Source organism: Myotis davidii, unplaced genomic scaffold, assembly GCF_000327345.1.
Source record: "Myotis davidii unplaced genomic scaffold, ASM32734v1 scaffold663, whole genome shotgun sequence".
Taxonomy (NCBI): Eukaryota; Metazoa; Chordata; class Mammalia; order Chiroptera; family Vespertilionidae; genus Myotis; species Myotis davidii.
This window is the reverse complement of record NW_006295816.1, coordinates 2,648,816-2,668,870: the sequence shown is the minus strand read 5'-3', so window position 1 is coordinate 2,668,870 and position 20,055 is coordinate 2,648,816. Positions and strand designations below refer to the sequence as shown.

The 20,055-nt window shown below is 51.5% G+C and overlaps 1 protein-coding gene across 1 annotated transcript in view; it reads right to left on the bottom strand.

Moving 5' to 3' along the window:
• The window catches only part of DOCK3 (dedicator of cytokinesis 3), a 160,642-nt gene that overhangs the window by 48,405 nt on the left and 92,182 nt on the right, over nt 1-20,055 (bottom strand). Inside the window, exons 14-26 of the mRNA XM_015568294.1 lie at nt 19,184-19,308; nt 17,610-17,772; nt 16,776-16,882; nt 16,288-16,459; nt 15,834-15,931; nt 13,795-13,878; nt 12,684-12,784; nt 10,724-10,805; nt 10,358-10,528; nt 8,394-8,586; nt 4,896-5,023; nt 2,489-2,635; nt 128-226 (exon numbers count right to left, since the gene is read on the bottom strand). Coding sequence (XP_015423780.1) covers nt 128-226; nt 2,489-2,635; nt 4,896-5,023; nt 8,394-8,586; nt 10,358-10,528; nt 10,724-10,805; nt 12,684-12,784; nt 13,795-13,878; nt 15,834-15,931; nt 16,288-16,459; nt 16,776-16,882; nt 17,610-17,772; nt 19,184-19,308 — 1,670 coding nt within the window. The remainder of the gene's footprint in view (nt 1-127; nt 227-2,488; nt 2,636-4,895; nt 5,024-8,393; nt 8,587-10,357; nt 10,529-10,723; nt 10,806-12,683; nt 12,785-13,794; nt 13,879-15,833; nt 15,932-16,287; nt 16,460-16,775; nt 16,883-17,609; nt 17,773-19,183; nt 19,309-20,055) is intronic.

The following is a 20,055-nucleotide window of genomic DNA, read 5'->3' as shown; positions in this document are numbered from 1 at the left end:
GCGGCTGCGACTCTCACACCCTGCAGTCCTGGCCTGGTCACTTGCACTTGTCCCTGCCAGGGGAAAGCCCCTGCAGTCTCAGCCACATGCTGCCCCCTGGGTGGAAGGCACGTGCTTTGCTGCCCACCTTGAGCTCATCTTTGCTCTGGAAGTTGTCCAGGAGGTGCTGGTAGTGGGTGTCGCACATCTGGCGGAGCAGCGAGAGAAGGCAGGACACATACTCACCCTGGGGAAACCCGAGAGACACTTAGCACAGACCATTACAAGGGACAACCCCAATCCACAGAAGGGGGGACAGAAGGGAGGGTCTGAAATGGCCCCACGATTATGAAAGGGGAGGCGACAACTCTGGCCCTCAAAGTGAGCTTTCCTTTCTGCTAAGCGAGGCCTGGAGGGCGTGGGAGTTGTAGGGAGGTTTCTGAGGTGGGGCTGGTTGAAAACCTTAACCTATAACAGTGATGGCGAACCTATAACACACGTGTCAGAGGTGACACGCGAACTCATTTTTTTTGGTTGATTTTTCTTTGTTAAATGGCAGTTAAATATATAAAATAAATATCAAAAATATACATCTTTGTTTTACTATGGTTGCAAATATCAAAAAATTTCTATATGTGACACGGCACCAGAGTTAAGTTAGGGTTTTTCAAAATGCTGGCACGCCGAGCTCAAAAGGTTCGCCATCACTGACCTATAATCAAGAAGCACCGCATGGTAAGACGAGGTTCCCGTTTTTCTCCGAGGACAGTTTGGGACACAGTCCTTCGTTACTATATGAGGCCCGGGCACCAAAGAGAAGTCTGGAGGGGCCACTTGCATCAGGGTGCTCAGCCCTCTTTGAACAGAATTTGGATTCTGCCCATCCTGCTGGGTCCTTCCACAACAAACTCCTTGGGGACCTCCCAGACTTACATGTGGTTAGTGGACCAAGCAATTGGAACATAGTAGGTCAACATAACTGTCTGGAAAGCACAGGAATCAAAACTGACCTGTATGAGAAGACAAGCTTTGGGCTTTAAGAGCAGTGAAAATTTAAAGATAAAAAAGGAGTCTTTAAACTTTCTTCAAATTCCAAGTGGGGCACGCGGGAGAAAACCCTGCTGTCAGGACTCCAAAAACTTCCACGGCCTCCCAGCTGTGGGCAGCGGGGCAGCAGTGGGCAGCAGGTGGGTGGTGGGCAGTGGGCACAGCCTCCTTGTGGAAGAATGCCTCCTCAGAAAAAAATAGAGCAAAATGACTTCATTTGGACAATTTTCAAATGTCTTAAACTCATGGGAACTTGCCAACAGTTTTTTAGTCTCTCAAATCCTTTCTAGACCCACAAGACTATTATACATACATGTATGCAAGATATAGACACGTACTAGTATGTGAGCCTCAGTTTTATCTGGAAAATGGGCATAATAAACCAAAATTCCTAGATCTACTGTAAGGATGAGATGAGCGCACATGAAGCATTTAGTGAAAGGCCCAGCACATAAAAAGTGCTCTCTAAACTGCAGTCATTGTCAACTTCATTAACTCTACCTAAGATGAAACGCTCGATGAGTATTGCTAATAAATGAGTTAATATTTGTAAAGGGCCCACAGCAAACACTGTGTCACTGTCAGCGAGAACGGGTTAACAGGACATGTAGGTGTGTGTTTGCCTACAGTGAGGGCGCCCTCAACAGGGTCACTGACGGGAGTGGACATTCATCACCAGCCCAGTGCTCCGGAGCGCTGGCCTGCCCTCTGCCCGCCCCGGCGCGTGGAGCGCGGCTTGCCCCCACAGAGGGCTTTCTTCGTAGCGATCACTGTCATCTGCCACCTGCCGACTGGAAGGTCCCAGGCAATGTCATCCCGCTCCAACCCGGGCACAGGAGAGGGGGCTCTGGGCTGCCTCTCTGGCCTCCCGAGAGGCTTTCCCTGTTTCTCTTCTCCTTCCATCGCGGAGATCGCTGTCCAGGGTGCCAGCGCGATCCTACCGCATTGCGTTCTTCCTGAGGCCCGACACTGAGGTACGAACATTACAGAAGAAAGAACTGACCTGCAGATTCAAGCGAATTCTGAGAAAGCCCTTCTGCTGGGCACAGCATGTAGGAGAGCTGTTCCCAGAAGTCTGCCTTTCACCTGCGGCCTCACCCATCTCACCGCATCTCTGTCTCACCCACTAGAGGACTGACTTGGCTCAAAGGCAAAGGCCAACGAAGGCAGCGTGCAGGGGACGGGCCAGGCACGTCCTCTGGTCTGCCCTGCAGCGGGCTGCGGTGTGAACCTGGGGGCTGCGGTGTGACTGGGCGCTTACAGTTGTGGGGGGAGGTATGGGCAGAGTTTGCAGTGGGAACCGGGTGGAGGGGGGGGGGGGGGGGGGGGGGGGGGGGGGGGAACGCAGCATGCTGACGCCATGCGGGGCAGCGGAGATGGAGGAGGTGTGCGGTGAAATGGTGTTGGTGTGGAGGAGCCCCGGGTTAGACAAGAAATAGGAAACCTGATGTTAGTTACTAACAGTGATCTCGGCTGTGCACTGCGGGCACCGCTGCCCTCTTACCGCCTCCTGAGCGTGCGATTTGCTCATGATGGTGAGCAGAGTCTGCAAGAGCACGTCCAGGAGGCTCTCCACCATCATCTCTACCTCCTCCATGACGTCCGCCTCCTGGAGCGGGCGGCAGAGAGCACACGGTTAGCACGGGCCGGCGATGCAGCCAGCAGCACTCACGAGGTCAGCCACTCGGGACTGGTCTCGGGACTGGATTCTCCACACGGGAGCATAAGGGAACCCTGGCACTGGCTCTGAGAAGGTGGGACACTGGGCGATGATGCCCAGGCCTTACCCAGCGCCACCTGACACCCACCTGACACCCACAATTCTGAACTGCAGGCAAACATGTTAATAGCACACAGGACAGAAACGAGGTCCTGAGTTAGGGGTTTTCTCCATTTCCCTGTCAATGTCAGGAGAAAGCACAGTGCTGCCGACCAGCTATGTGAGCAGCACCCCCACCACTGCCAATGCACACAGAGAGTCTTGGTCTTTCTGAATACGGTCTCCTTCTCAGGGTTTCCTCTCTGGCTGCTTTCAGTCTCTGCCAGCCGGGCTGCTGCCAGGTGTGCCCGGAACCCCTTCTAGCTCCTCAGCTTCTCGCTCATGGGCGCTGGTCCCCCCAGAGGACTCTGGGTCTGCGTCTTTCTGAGCAGCCCCCAGAACACAGCATGCCTCCTCACAAGGCTGCCTCCCAGCCACGAGGCTCTGAGCTCAGGACGAGCATGTGCTGTCCCTTTACAGAGCTCCCACATTCAATCTCACACCCCCTAGCTCAGCTCCCATTATCTCACAGGAACCCCCATGGCCCCTTCTCCAGCCTCTTTAGGTTATTACTGGTCCAAATGTCCATCACTCACTAGGCATTTATCACGTGCCAGCCACTGTCTGAGGACCGGAGTGTACAGAGGCGAACAAGGAAGAGAATCCCTCTGCTCTCACGCAGCTGCAATCGCACTCCTCCCCTACCGCCTGCTAGTATCGACCCCATGGTGCCCGGCCCGATCCACACGAAGAATCTGAGCAGCTCTTGGGCCCAAGGTTGTCTCTCATCTGCTGGACTGACTGTCACACTCTTCCCTGTGATGCCTCTTTGAGAAATTGTAAGCGATTAATTGGACCAAACTCTCTAGCCCCGCAAATACAACCAGACCATCTCCTTTAGGCTTTTATCTGTCCCTCCTCTTCCTTTTCTTTTATCCTTCAATCTTTCTCCTTTTTTTAAAATTTTTTTTTAGCAATAAGCCTCCCAGCTGCCAAGTCTGACCTTGGTCACTAGGAGACCTTATGCACCCGTGTGGCCTCTCTGAGGCCTGGGGGGAAGGGGAGCTGCCAGGCCTTGCCGGGAGCCAAGAGCGAACCATAGGACCCTCACAGAGGCTCTGCCACGCTGTGCCAGCACCAGATGGTACTTTAAGTCTGGATACCAGAGCACCCCACTGGGTCCCTGTGTCCTGCACAAACCAAGCATATTCTCTTTCGGGCACCTCTCCGGTGCATGGCTGGCTCAACCGTGTGTTCTTATCACCTGGCCACTGGCCGTCATTTTCAATGCACTTGACATTTTATTTTCTAGGAATCTTATCTCAATTTAATAAGGTGATGTAATAAAAAACTCATCTTTGTTTTTATTTCTTTATACTTTCCTATATTTTCCAAATTTCCTATAAGAAATATAACTTTCTTCTACTATCATAAATACATATAGTAAATATCATTAAAATAAATTATTCATGCCTGATACGTGTCTTTTCATTCCCTTCCTCCCCTTCCACCACAGATTTTTTTAAAAGAAGATAGAAAGAAAGAAAATAGGCACAAGCATTGAAACTTCCCTCCTCAAGCACAGCTGTGCCAGCCGAGGCTCAGGGCGCCTGTGGCAGCAGTTGCTGTATCTCTCACCCACCCTGGCCTATCTGGCAGGCGCAGGATGCCATACGGGTGGGATCAGGCTGCCAGGAAGCTGCCACAAAGTCTGAATGAGCAGCTGCCTCCCAGCCTGCCCGCCCCCGTCTGTGCCGAGCACCCTCAGGGCCCTCAGAACCCTCAGGACACTCAGGAGCCCAGAACCAACCCGCTGATGGCACAGGGCGCGGCCCGGGACTGGGCTCTCTGCTCTGCAGACAACGATGCTTCTGGGTGGACTGAGGGTGGCTTTACGGTAGTGAAACTTTTAAAAACAGCAAGACTGAGTTGAATTGTGTTGAGTAGCCTGCTGGGCACACACAGGCCTCCACTCACTCGGTACCTTCCTGTCACTGATGAAAGCTTCTCTGACTGAGCAGTATACAAAGCGCTCTTTGCTGGTCTGCCTCTGGCTGGGGTAACCCCAGTCCGGGGCAGAGCTGAGGGGGGTTGGGTGGGGGGCCACTACCAGAGAGCTGGTCTTGACGATGGAGAAGATGCTGCCGAGAATCCCTGAGCAGATGAGCAGCTCTTTCTGCTGCCGCAGGTGAAGGTGGATGTGATGCAGAACCACAGGGAGCAGGATGCGGCGGGACTCTGGGGGAGGAAACACAAAGGTGAAGGAGCCCTTCAGCCGGAAGGAGCCACTGCTGAAGCCAGTGGCAGGTGGGGCTGGGGCTGGGGCTGAGGCCACGCTGGAGGCCACGCCCTTCTCTTGTGCAGGCCTAGAAACCCACTTCCAAGCACTTTCAGATCCCCCAGCATTACCCTTCCAGCTCTCTCTGTCTTTCTCTGGTCAAGACTTAGTGTCTGTGGCACTGTGTGCAGGGTGAGTGTGAAGACAGCGCTTCCAAATGAAAGCTCCTTCCTGACTAGACTCCAAATAAAGGCTTAGCTTCTAGTGAGCCTGCCACTGAAATGCCACTCCAGTTCTACGAGCTGCACTGACTGAACCTGCGCACTTGATCGGATTGAACGGTCCCTCTTCCCACGCCTGGCTAGGTGTCCTGGCACACCGCCCCCAGCATTTACTCTGTGCAGCCATTAGCTCCTCACGGCCCCTCAGGCTTGTGGGATGCTAGGTGTGAGCACAGCAAGAACAGGACAGAAGCAGGACTTTTGTCCTAAGCCTTTGATAATTAGCTAATCCTTATCGCCAATCCTGCTTTTCTTTTCTCCTCATTGTTACTCAAACAGCACTGTCATCAGGAGGTGACTATTCAGCACCTGCATTCAGGAAGGCTACTCTACTAATTCGCTCTAAGACAGTGGTTCTCAACCTTGGCTGCACATTAGAATCGCCTGGGAATCTTTTTAAAATCCTGGTTTCTGGGCCTCATCCTCCGGAAATTCTGTTTCTTTGTTACTAATGTTGTGGTCCCACCCCATCACAAAGAAACAGAATTTCCGGTGGATGAGGCCCAGAAACCAGGATTTTAAAAAGATTCCCAGGCGATTCTAATGTGCAGCCAAGGTTGAGAACCACTGCTCTAAGACCTTAGGCAGCTGTCTCCCTGTGGGCTCCACCCCACCACGAGGACCGTAGAACGAGGTGCTAATGGCCTCCTCTGCATTTACTCACAGTGTGGTGATAACACAGTGTAAAGTGTTTCTGGGCCCTGAAGGTCCCACCACGCCTGGCCAGCACGATTCAGTCAGATGACCAGTAACACAAAGAGCCATAGCATTTTGGATTGATTGTTCACATTTCACCATAGTTAAGTGTTCCAGATGAAATTCAGAAAGACAATCTCTGCCAGCCAAAGACAGATCACATGACACAGAGATTTGGGGACTGCCTTGCCAAATACTTATTAGAATGTGTTCCAATAAAATGGACTGACGGCTCTCCTATGTTTAAAAAACATGCTTGATGCCCGGCCGGGTGGCTCAGTGGTTGAGCATCGACCTATGAACCAGGAGGTCACAGTTTGATTCCCAGTCAGGGCACATGCCCGGGTTGTGGGCTCAATCCCTAACGTGGGGCATGCAGGAGGCAGCCGATCAATGATTCTATCATTGATGTTTCTCTCTCTCTCTCTCTCCCCGCTTCTTCTCTGAAATCAATAAAAATATATTTAAAAATAATAATAAAAAATAAAAAGATGCTTGGCTAAAAGAGAAGTTCATAATCTATTTGTAGACCGAAACACCAGCCAAGCAGGATGACACAACCAACAGCTGCCGCAGAAACAGTAGTTTTTTTACTAGAATCTGCTGAGGATCAGACCAATGTGCTCTGAGAATGAGTGCTGATTAAATGACCCTGCTTCAGGGAAGACCTACAACTCAGGCATTCAATGGGAGTGAGATGCAAATGAAGACGCAGTGGCTTGTCATCTCCAAACCTAATCGCTTTTTAGGAAGATGGCACCGAAAGCTAAGAAGGAAGCCCCTGCCCCACCCTCCCAAAGCCGAAGCCAAAGCAAAGGCTTTGAAGGCAAAGAAAGCAGCGCTGAAAGGCGTCCACAGCCACACAAAAAAGAAGGCCCGCACGTCACCCACCTTCCAACAGCCAAAGACACTAGGCTCCGAAGGCCCCAAATAGCCTCAGCAGAGCGCCCCCAGGAGAGACAAGCCTGCCCACGGTGCGGTGCGCCATCACATTCCCGGACCACCGCGTCAGCCATAAGACAGAAGACACAGACCACCAAGCACCAGATCAGAGAGGCTGTGGAGAAGCTCTGTGACACTGATGTGGCCACGCCGGCACCCTGGTCAGGCTGAGGGAGGGGAGGAGGCATATGTTCCACTGGCTCCTGACGATGATGGCAACAAAACTGGGATCATCTAGTCCAGCTGCCTAATTCTAAATATAAAAATTTACACTGAAAAAAAACAACAACCCAATAAAGTTTTAGAGCAAATTTTCTACACGATTATGGGAGGAGCAAGTACATGCAAAAATACTAGAAGTGAAGTGTGTCAGTGAGAAAGCATCTTGCTCAGCACAAAGCTCAAGAGTGGCGCTGGCCTCAGTGACAGTGTCCCAACCTGATCAAACCTTCAATCCAGCAGCTGGTGAGGAGAGCGTTTACCCTGAACAGAGACTGAAAGAAAAGCGGATGTTCTTGGTGGCAGCTTTCCATCAGCAAGACGCCACTAATGAGCTAAGTTCAAGAGAACACTCGTTTAGTATTGCAAATGTGTGCAGCGCTGGGCTGTGAAATTATTGCTGTTATATTTCAAAAGTCAAACTTAACATTTTTTATTATAAAAAATTCTAATGATAAAAATTCAGTAATTGATCTGCTAGCATTTCCGACTGTTCCTGTGCCCTAGAAGTTTCTCCTATGCTCGTGCTACTAAAGGATCAGGCTCACATTGACCTTAACATCTGGCCACGGAGCACCTGGTACCGCTGCAAGCTGCTCATGTTGAATGTGGTTTCGGGTTTGATGCTGGCGGTTCGTTCTGAACACCAGCCTGGCCTGCTGGTGGTGTTTGTTAGGCTGCCCTGACCGGTCTGGGGGTGTGGGGGGCTCCCTATCCATCTCTTTGTCTAATCCCAGAGGCTCCTTCACAGGGAGGAAAAGCAATCTATCTGACTGATGAGACCAGGAATTGGGAAAGCACAGAGGGTTCTTTTTATTTCCTCAGCTTATCTGTTCCCCTTGGGCCGGACCCTTCTCTCTGCTCCCCCTCCTTTCCCTCCATGGCCCCCCCTGCTGTGGATGTGGCAGGCCCATTCTTGGCAGCAGGCTAGACTTATGGGCCTGGAGTTGCTCTGCAGGCCATGCCATGTGGGTCTCTAAGAATAAATTGTGAGTGAGGCAGTAGTCCTATGTCTTGTCTGCATTCTTGAACTTAAAAGTTTTTATTGCCAAAAATTATAATTATAGTTTATTAAAACGACTGCATCTAAGGGCTACTGGCTTCTTACGTGATGGCTGATAAAACTGATCCTGTGATTACGTGGCTAGCACCCTGAAAAGGTGACTCTGACTCTCATCCCAACTTGACTTACCTGAGAAAGAAAACAGGCGGCTGTCCACAGTCCTGGCGATGGACTGCAGCTTCACCACATCCATTGACTGCCCGATGTGCACAGTGCTGGGCATGCTCCCCAGGGTCCCTCTCACAAACTCTGCCACCTCCTGCACGGTGAACATTTGCAGCAGCTCGTCAAAAATGGTGGGGAAGGAATTGAGGAGTGCGGCCTGCAGAAGCAAGTGAGGCTGTGGTTAGCTCGGAGGCAGTGTGTTTCCATCGTGCACACTCAGACAAAGATAAAAGGCGGTGAGAGGGTGAGAAGGCACTGCAGGCCCTGTTGTGGTGGGCTCTCCCCTGACCTTTCAGTCCAATGCCAGGAGGTAAGTAATAGCATCATCACCATTTTACAGATGAGAAAACTGAGAATTAGGCAATGACTCACCCAAGGTTCTGTGGCAGGTAAGTGGTAAATCTAGGACATGGAGCAGGGAGAGCCAAAATGGAAATCAAAACAAGAGAACTGACTGGGGCCAGGCCACTTGAAGCTTTCATCACTGGCCAGGGCATTTGCTGGCAAGAGAAGGGACTATAAAATGAAGTCAGCTCAACATGGCTTAATATCCATGTTGTTTTTGCTTATAAAATGGATTCAAATGTTTGTTTCTGTCTCTATGATCAAGCTCTTGACCTTTCGAACTCAAGCCAAGAGCGTCTCAAGGAGAGCGCGGCGGAAAGGGCCGAGCACCTGCACGCAGCGCTCACCCAACTCTGCTCAGAGCCCTGCAGCCCGCAGTCCAGCTGAGAGCGGGACCTTTCCCAGGATAGAGACATTTGTTTGAACCCACTAATATGAAGGCTTTATTTCCTTCATATGTGATGCCTGGCGGTCTCAAGTGTAAAGCCAAAGGATGAAGAATGCATGGACTTATTCATGAACTCCTGAGGACTTTCGACGATGTTGGCATCGAGTTCAGTGACCTAGCTGTAGCTGGCCTGGGGAGTGTGTGTTCTTGGAGACGTCTCTTCCAGAATCTCAGCTCTGGAAGACCCATGGGGTGGCCCCTTGAGGACAATCTGATAATAATTCCAGAGCCTTCAGGAGGCAGAGTAGTGTAGGAGACAGACAATGGTTTTTGGAATTAGACAGACCTGAGTTCAAATCCCAGCTTTACCACTTACTTGCCACAGAACCTTGGGTGAGTTACTGCCTAATCCTCAGTTTTCTCATCTGTAAAACGGGGACGATGCTATTATTTACCTCCTGACATGGGTCTGAGGAAAACACTAGGTGTATGGAGTTTGTTTCTAGTAGGAGGCCTGGCACACAGTAGGCTTTCAATAAACACTGGTTCTCATTCTTCTCTCTTCTACATGCGGGTAGCATGAAGGAGGCTTCCCACTTCTCAGTCCTCTTACACCATTAACCCAAGACGTACAAAGGGAAACGGAACGTCACCTAGAGACAGGAGGCAAGAGGGCACGCCGCCTAAGAGGCAGGTTGTGGGGGAGGCTGTTTCTCTTGGCTGGCTCATCAGGAAGCAGACACTGGCCTGGAGCGAGCGGGAGTTTATGCCACTGGGACACAGGTCTGCCATGCTGCAGTCTATGCTCAGGCGAACAACCGATGTGTCTTCTCACCTCTCTCTCTCTCTCTCTCTCTCCCTGTCTCCCCGCCCTCCTCCCCCCTTCCACACTCTCTGAAAAGCAATGGGAAAAATAGCCTTGGGGGAGGATTAACAACAACAAAAGGACAACAAGTAAATGAAGAGGACGCCTGAGGACACAGCTGTGCTCCTCTACCATGAGCCACTGGGATGCTTTATATTTGGCAGCTGGGCCACAGCTGGTTTTGAAGTAAAAGCAGCTTTCCGTTCTAGTAGGTACTTTCTTGTAAACCACCCCTTACCCAACACACAGGAGCCTGGAAGCCAGAGGACAAAGAAATCACCAACTCAGACAGACCAGAATCCGCACCAACGCTCCCCTGCAGCCACAGACCTGAGTGAACAGGAGTGTCTCTGAGTTCCTGCTGTCCAGGCTGAGAACAAAGCGGATGGAGTGGAAAAGGTCTTGGATGCTGGCCCGGAACTGCTCCTCTTCCATCCCACACGTGGCTCTCGAGTACAGGATCCTGGACTGCACGATGAACTTGAAGAGGTACTCCAAGGCCTGAGGTGTGGGCACAGAGGGATGGGAAGGTGCTAAAGATGGTCGGGAACTAACACAGCAGGGAACGAAGGGCAAAGGGACAGCGAATTCTACACTAAAATCAGGCGATGGACAATTCCAACTTGGAGACAAGCATGTCTTTTCTTTCTTTCCTTTTTTTTTTTTTAACTTTTCTCGAAGTCAGCCAGTAGTTACCCGCATGGCTTCCTGGATGTGGTCCTGCCGAATCAGTTCTGCCGAGCAGTCCATGTACCACTTCAAACAGCGGATGAGCTCCCTGGGGGAGAGAGCAGTCCCAGGAACCCACTTTAATCCACACGCAATGCAGCCTGAAATGTTTTCAGCCCCGAATCAGCCACACAGGAAGTAACACCTGCTGCTGAGCTAGACGGAGCGATAGGCCCACTGCCGCTGGGAGACGCTCGGATTGTCTGAGACCGGACAACACGCAGTCCGTAAGAGCTGCCACATTTCAAGCAGCAATTACAATCACTCCTATCACTCTCCCTGACACACATTTCTTCTTTGATTACGAGAAAGTTTTCCCAAAGTCTTGGGCTGTCTGTATTTTTGTTTTGTCTAAAACTGCTGTGTCTACAACATACAGCCATGACTAGTGACTAGAAGACTCTGAATAAAGGTGCAGAGTCCCATGTGCCCCTCCTCGCTCAACCTTCATCCCCTCTGCTTTATTTCCTCAGGAACCAGGTCAGTCAGTGAAACAGGATTACAGGGTCAGAAGGCCTGCACGGTTACATGGCAACAGGGCACAGAGGTCAAGAGTGTAGGCCCTGGTGAGACAGCAGGGCTCACACAGAGCCTATCAGCTTCTAACTCAGTATCCTGGGGCAAGTTATTCGGTCCTTCCGTGCTGTATTCTCTCATTTAAAATATGGAGAAAACAACTGTACATCTTGAAGCATTGAGAATACTAATGAGGTGACACGTGTAAAACGCACAGTGCCTGCTCTCCAAAGTGACATAAAGTGTCAAAGTTCCAGTGACTCCACAGCCTCACCATCCTTGGGCTTTACTTATATTTTTGCAAAATTGTGCTAATTCCTTCCATAGAAAAAGCAAGACATATTTTTGGCAGCTTTGACACCTATGAAGAAACTATGGTTTAAAATGTCAGCTGAAAACCCACAGTAGCTTCTTTTTTTTTTTTGCAGAAATAGAGAAAAAATTTCATATGGAATCTCAAGGAACCCCAAATAGCCAAAACAATCTTGAAAAATAACAAATTTAGAAAACTAACACTTCCTGATTTTAAAACTTAGTACAAAGTTTTGTGATCAAAACAGTGTGGTACTGGCTCAGAAATACACCCTTGCATGTATATGGCCAAATTATTTTTAACAAGGGAGCCAAGACTACTCAATGGGGGAAAGAACAGTCTTTTCAACAAACTATATTAGAAAAGCTGGGTATCTACATGCAAAAGGATGAAGTCGAGCTCTTATGTTATACAATAAACAAAAATTAACTCAAAATGGGTCAAAGACCTACATGTAAGAGCTAAAACTTTAAAACTCTTAGACAAAAACATAGGAGTAAAACTTAATTACATTAGACTCAGTAATGATTTCTTGGGTCTAACATCAAAAGCACAGGACACAAAATAAAAAACAGGTAAACTGGTTTACATCAAAATTGAAAACTGTGCATCAATGGACACAAGCAACTGAGTGAAAGGCAATGGGAGAAATCTCTGTAAATTACATACCCACAGGGGTTAATAGCCACAATATATAAAGAATGCCCACAGCTCAAAAACAAAAACCAAACCACCTGATTCAAAAATGGGAAAAGAACACGAATAGCCTTTTCTCCAAATGGTCAATAAGCATGTTGAGAGATGCTCACATCACTAATTGTTAGAAACATTCAAATAAAAACCACAGTGCGATTCCACCTCACAACCTTTAGAAAGGCTCCTATAAAAAAAATCCCAAATACAATAAATAAACAAATAAAGAAAGGAAGAAAAAAGAAAACCACAGACAGAAAGCAACAAGTGTTGCCACAGATGTGGACACCGGAACCCTCGCGCGCCGCTGGTGGGAATGTGAAGTGGTGCAGCCACCATGGAAAGCAGCGTGGTGGCTCTTCAATGAAGGACTCAAGCCCCGATAAGGATGCAGAAGGAACTTACTTGTATGCCAAGGCTCCAGCAAAGTGCTTCTGGATGTACGTGTCCATGACAGGCCGGAAGTGGAAATACTTGATGTCTCTGAGTAGGTTGATGATGAACACCTGGCGGAGATACCTGGGTTCACTGGAGGCCTCAGCCCTATCCCCCGCACTAAACAGAACTCTTTCTTCTTCAAGGAATGGCAAACAGTCAGTGTTTTATCTAGTGCTCCCCGTGGGCGGCGAACGTGTGCTTTCCATCCTGAGTCTGATGCTGTCTGTCTGCTCTGCTCTTGCCTCTCCTGGACTCCCAACCCAGACCTGGCTCCACTGTCTGCCAGTGTTGCTCCGAGCCTCTTCCTAACAATGCTGGGTACACAACACGACCCAGGAGAAGGCAAAACAATACTCGTGCAGGTGCATAAATACTAATGCGTCTCAGACACTTGGGAAGAGAGGGAGCAAGGATTGTCCTCGGAGCCAAATTAGCCAAGAAAGGCTGTGCCCTTCAGAAATGGGGCTGGCCCGCCAGGCAGCGAGGACAAAGAAAAGCCGAAGGGGCAACTATGCCAGTGCCATTCTGTCTCTGCCCTCGTCTATCGGGTAGACTTGGAGTATCTGGTTCTGCTTGAATATACAGCCTCCCATGGGACTGGACATGTTAAGCAAAGTGCATGAAACAGCCTGATCACTGTCCATTCTCACTAAACAGCCTCCTGCGACTCCTCGCTCCCGAACGACTTCACAGAGGGAGGGCCAGCAGGAGTGCGTCTCTGCTTGTCCTGGGGCTTACAGCCATGTGTGTGTGAAGAAGTGGACCGCCTGCTCCCCGTAATGGTCTCTGGGCCTTTGGGTAGTGCAGGCCACTATTTCAGGGCCTGGCAACTCTGCAGCTGTGATGAGACCGAGTATCGGAACCACAAAGTTGAGGCCTGGACCTGACCATGCTGCATTCTGCCCATTTGATCTCGCAGGGATCTGCCTGGTCGGCTGGTTGGTCTTGGGTGATTCTCCTCAGTCCCTTTTGTACTGGAAACATCCAAACCTTGTGCTGACTCACTCTAATAACTTACTTCCCTCCTTTCAAAAGCATGTGGCAGGAAGAAGGAAAAGCCTGGAAGGATGAGACTCACCAGAGACTGGAACACCAACAGGCCGTACTTCTCTGTGTTGTCATCCAAAATCACAAAGAGTGTGTCTAAGATGTCCTGCAGAAACTGCAAGAGCACAGACGTCAGGGCTCAGGTCCCGGGGCCTGTTCCAGGCACCAATGCGCTTACCTCCCAATAAACAACATCAAAGACCTAAGGTCTCAAACCACCACTTACAAATAGGCTAAAGGGTTCACGAGGTGGACTTGGGTATGTGCTGACAGCCCAGAGGAACAGAGAGGCGCTTCCTGTTGGGAAAGTGCTAACCTTGTAAGGAAAGAACAAGTACCTAAAAGCTTAGGACATCCACAGAGGAGAGCAGCCTTAGAACAAGACAATCTAGGTGATTCTAATGCAAATCATTTTGAGAAAAAGAGCTCACTTTCCTGGGACCTCAGCAGCTCAGCCGTCCCTTGCTCTCCACGGGCCTAACTCCACAAAGGACACTGGGGCGAGGATGTGGCAGGGACACCCTCCCTACGGAAGCCATGTTCGGATCTAGAAGTTAGTGCCCAGAGAGGAGAATGCAGCCTGCGAGGCCCGTCACTGGGGGAAGGGCCCGGAGCACTGCCTCTTGCTGCTGCTTGTGTTTAGGGCACACACCTTCCTGAGATGCAGACACCAAGGGGAAGAAGACGCCCTTTGGGATGCAGTGGTCTTTACAGATCAACGCTGACGTTCTGCTGGTCAGAATGCAATGGAATAAAACCATGCTCGCAATTTCCTTCAAAAGGATGTAAGGTGGGAGGTGTGGCTAGGGACTGGATGGGCAGGGTTTGCCATGGCCTGGCGCGGGTGCTGAGTACACACAGGGCTCTTTATACTATTCTGTCTACTTTTGTGAGGTGTGAAATCTTCTAATAAAGAGTGAAACGCTAGTGTGTTCTCCCCACACTCGCACTGGCTGGCCTGAGACAAATGACTGGTGCTGAGACCACACCTGCTGGTAGAAATGTTCTCCTGTGAGGAGCACAACCAGCTTAAAAGATCACAGGCTCTCCGACTGTCTGTTCACTCCATGATATTGTGAATGTGTTCAGAAGGAGAAATGCCCTGAGTATGAATTTATCTTAAATTTCAAAAACGAGGATGAGCTTATTTGTTAAGAGGTCTTTCTAAAATGTATGCTACCCTGACCGTAGAATTAAAACGGAGCTCATCCACAACTTCGTACAAGTGCACAGAGGGACACACTGTTCCTGATTTGCAGATACTGTGCTGTGTGTTATGGAGTCAACGGAGCTGTGACAGGGAAGTAGAGACAGCGCGTCGCTGTCTGATACTTGTGACGACAGAGCCAAGAATGCTCATGTGGGCAGGCAGCCTCCTGAGATTCCGTCTCTGTCCTACATTCTGTTGCTCTTGCTCATCACCAAAAGCACCCCCACTTTCCTCAGTGCAGTTCAGTCCATTGTGGGGAAGTGCCTGGGGTTTCCTGAGCTAGAACCAGGGGGGCCAACACTCTGCGCAGCGCGGAGGAGCCCAGAGAGACAGCTGGGGATGGCGGTGCCGCTGCTGCCTGCTCGGCCATCAGATGGGAATGTCGCAAAGGAACTTGGGGCAAGTGGTGGAGGCAGAGAGTAAGGAGTTTCCCTGCCATGGACGCTAAGGGAGAGATGGGGCAGATTTAGTTCTTCTAGAATCCAGACCAGTGGTCGGCAAACTCATTAGTCAACGGAGCCAAATATCAACAGTACAACGATTGAAATTTCTTTTTAGAGCCAAATTTTTTAAACAAACTATATAGGTAGGTACATTGTTATTAACTTCATTAGGGTACTCCCAGGCTGGCCTTTGCTGAAAACGTCCTCAATCTGATTGAGGTACGTTCGCCGAGGTCAACCCCTTCCAACTCTCCCATCCACACTCGTCTTGTATACTTGTTTCAGACAGCGGAAAGACATCAGGCTGGGTGGTGAGAGGGTTACAAAGTAAGGAAATAAGAAAGACCCCAAGGAAGGGAAAGGAGGCCTACAGGAGCGCAGGCAGCACAGGGCATGGGACCTAAGGGGAAGCCAGACCTTGACGATCTCCTCTCCGCTGACGTGCCGCAGCCGCCCCAGGATGTCCATGATCCTGTCTGGAAAGGCCTTCCACTTCAGCAGAGCAAGGAGGTCCACTAGAAAGCAAGCCGGCAGGTGGTGAGCCCTGGCTGAGCCAAGGATAAGCAACACCCACTCTCCCAGACACGGATAGCGGGGTTGGGGCGGGGGTAGGGAACAGAAATAGCTGTGAGCGTGGCCACAGCCTCTTCAGTGCTGAGATCAAGGCCAAAGACACATCTGTGAACTCTGGGTGTGCGCTCCGGAGCTGCCAAACACAAGGGAAACACCAGAGGCTGCTACTGCCAGTGATTCCTTCAGCTTCGATGACAAGGATCCCCTCACTGCGGCAGGACAGCAGTAATTCCCGTCCCCCTTAACATGTATCAGCACCGGAGGGTGGGGAGGGCAGCCCTGCGGCGCCGTCACCTACCGTTCTGGGTGAGCTTGGTGGAGGAGAGCTGCGTGGAGATGAAGAAAGACTCCTTGGTGCTGCGCTGGAAGATGAGGCTGGAGGGGATGTTAGGGCAGCCGCTGTAGTCCTCTTTGCAGCAGGGCAGGCCCAGGTACAGGGCGTGGTTGTTAAACGTGCTGTTCTCATCACACTGCGGGCAGAAGCAGAGAACACAGAGTCCTTCCTGGCCACGCCACGGGGGTTTCTGGTTGATGTTTGTGCTCTGTCCAGAAACTCCCCAGCATGGCTGACATGCCTTTTACATATATATATATTTTTTTATTGATTTCAGAGAAGGAGAGAGAGATAGAAACATCAATGATGAGAGACAAACATTGACCGGTTGCTTCCTGCATGCCCCCGCCTCCCCCAACTGGGCATCAAGCGCAACCCGGGCATGTGCCCTGCCCGGGACTCAAACTGTGACTTCCTGGTTCACGGGTCGATGCTCAACCGCTGAGCCGCACCTTGTACACGTAGAGCTCGTGGATGTCATCGGAGAGCGTGGTCCCGTCATCCCGCATCAGGGGCGAGAAGGCAAAGCCGAGCAGCTTCTTCTCCCCTTTGTCCTTCGCTGCAACCACAGCCAAGTGTTAGCTGCTTTAGCCGCCAATGTGCGTTTAAATTTCAACCCCCTGTGCTTGCCACCTGGCTCTTTACTTCTTTGTCCCTCACTTTCATTGACTATCAACCTGACTGCAGGAGAGGTAAGAACTGCACGGGGCTGTGTGTCCACGGATATCCCAGGGCCCAGGCTTCTAGACTCACAGAGACCAAACTGCGGGTCTCGGTCAGCCTGAGGCTTTCTAGGAAGCAGCTGATACACTGGGAACACCCACAGGGAGTGACACAAGCAACCTCCCAGCGTCCAGGTCAGACACCAGGAGCAAACAATACCCAACCCCCTGGGTTTCTGTTGTTTCACTGATTGCAAAGAGGAAGGGAGAGGGAGAGAGAGAAACATCAATGATGAAAGAGAATCATTGCTAGGCTGCCTCCTGCACGTCCCCTACTGGGGATCGAGCCGGCTACCTGGGCATGTGCCCTGACTGGAATCGAACCTGGGACCCTTCAGTCCACAGGCTGACGTTCTATCCACTGAACCAAACCACCTAGGGCCAGCCCCCCGATTTAAAAATCACTGTCCAGAGAACAGCCTCTGATGACATCCCATCTCTGAATGGCCATTTCTTCACAACTCCTCGTTTTCTTGCCCCAATAATAAGAACCCTCTCAAGTCTGTTCCGGGGTGGGAAGAGTTATATTCACATCCCCTAAGGAATGTGGGATGTCTCACTCACTGGAACAGTGTCTGAACTCGAAGCGCAGGTGGGAGCCGCGGAAGCGGTCGATGGGGATGGGCAGTTTGACGATCTCTCCCCAGCGAGGACTGTTATTGTGGTAGAGGACGAACGAGTGGTAGGAGCTTCTGTTTGGCTCTCCAGAACCCAAGCTGATGCAATCCTGGAAGAGAGAAGCAAAATCAGGTGTCATTTCCTGAGGGCCCCGATGTCTCCGCCTCTGGGACCGTCTCTCGTGCAGGTTCATCTCCCTGCCCGGCAGATCTGTAAGAGGAGGAACTTCATGGGGCCTAAATTCACTGCTTTTGGAAACAACTGTGTGGACGGTGCAAGGACTCGCAGTCACCGTGCTCGCTTGCCCTGGGGCGGAGGTAACCGCACGCACTGCAACAAACCGGGCGCCTAGTGGGGTCCCTGACGCCCTGCGGTGGGCCCCGCATCCTCACTGAGAAAGCAAACAGTGGACTCCACGGGAGAATTCAACTGTGCCCGGCACACGGCCAGATCACGAAGATAATGAAGTGCTCAAGTGGAGAGAGCTGGTTCCCTAACCGCCGGAGCCCCACGCTGCGCTGGCACCTTAGGCTGCCCCAGTGGGCTGTCCGTGGCTACAACGGGGAAGGCAGGTTTAACTTGACCCGGGTTTCCAAACATGCCATGAAGATGCGCCGGGGCTGCCCAGGCTTCCTGGAGGGCAGGAAGCCGCACGGGTAGGGGGTGAACACGGACAGCTCTGCTGACCTCGGTTGGACTCCCATGCAAACAATGGACATGCCTGAATCCCGGAGGTGGGCTTTCAAAGTGATAAATCACTGTTTTGACCAATGTTTCAACGTTCTCCTTTATTTCTTCTTGTGGTGGGAGGTGATTTTGGCTAATTTTACCCTTTTCTTCTGCAAAATGTGGATGACTGTTCTTGTTCTGCCCACCTCACAGGGCTGCTGTCAACACACAAGAGTGAGGTCTGAAAGACTGACTTGCAGTGCAATCAAGTGCTCTGCAAACGAGGCCATGTGAGTCGCGAGGAACTGCACCCGACATGACTGAGGGGAAACTGACACTGACAACAGGAAAGCAGCCAGGTCTTCACTTTCAATGAGCGACAGGATCCCTGCGTGCACTGGCCGCAGGTGATCGCAGGGCTTGGGCCTGCTGCTCCGTGTCCCGGAACTTGGCACCAGCCGGTGAGGCCCTAAGTCTCGCCCTGGACCAAGAGCAAGTGGAACTTCCTGTAGTGGCTCAAGGATCAAGGGTGGGATCTAGCAAGTTACGGGAAATAGGCAGCTCGATGCGAGGTGGGAGGGCAGAAGCCACAGTGGGACAAATGAGGGAGCAGGTCTAAGCTGGAGCAGGAAGGCGTCGGCAGACTCCAGGAAGAACGCTAGAGGCTGTGACACTGCGAGTGTCAGCAGGGTGTGCCGGGGGCTCCCCGGCGAAGGAAGAGGCGGAGCAGAATGCACACGGGTGATCCGAGCTCAGTCCTGCCCGAGGAGGGTCCTGGAAACGTCCACAGGATGGAACAGGAGGGCCACTTCAGGGTCAGCCTCCGTTCCAAACTGGCTGGCAAGCCTTACCTTCAAGATTTCTCCATCTGCATAAAGCACGTACATGGTCACTTCAATATTCTTTTGCACTCTCTTTCCCCCTCGCTCGAAATCCCCCTTCTCCAGGGTTAGGTACAGGTCATTGCGGATGTCGCCTGTGGGGGAAGAAATGCGTGTCTCCATGACCCAAGAAGCCACACTGTCCCTGTGCATGGAGGACCAGGCTAGCGATGGCGCCTCCGGGGTTCGGGTGGGTGCTCAGGGCATTCCAAGCTGGTTAATAACGATGGACACCCGACAGCACCGGGGGAGGGGCACGCAGGTGCTCGGCCACGTGCTCGGAATCTGCTCCGCAGGGCTGAGCGCAGCTGTGCGGCGGGAAGGGCGGAGCACCTTCTCAGAGGGCAGCTGCTCTCTCAGCCGCCACAGAGATTCTAGAATCCACTTCAATCAGGTCTTGTCTATGTCTTAACTAGCCCCTCCTCCTCCCCCTAAGAAAAGTTTCCTTTCGATTTTCTAGGTTTTCTTTCTGCAGCCCTCAGTGCCGCCGAGTCTGGCTGAGGCCGAGCTCCCAGGCCCACTGCCTGCTCTGCGCTGGGCAGGTCACTTTGCGTGACAAGTGCCTGGGAGCAGGTGACGCTCCTCCAGAGGCACCGGTGCTGGAGCCCAGGGACCACCTGCCGTGTTCTGGCTGCTTCCCTGGGCCCTGGCTCCAGCCCACGTTGCCTGAGACAGGCAGAAGCTGGAACCGCCGTCCGAGACGCCCGGAGTGACGCCTGCCTCTCCGGGGTGGGAATGCCTGTTCCTGTGTGAGAAGAGCCCATGAAGCTGCTCTAAGGTTGCCCATACGTGACACGGTGAGTTCTATTCACACTTTCTAAAGGGCTTCTGACTGAAAAAAC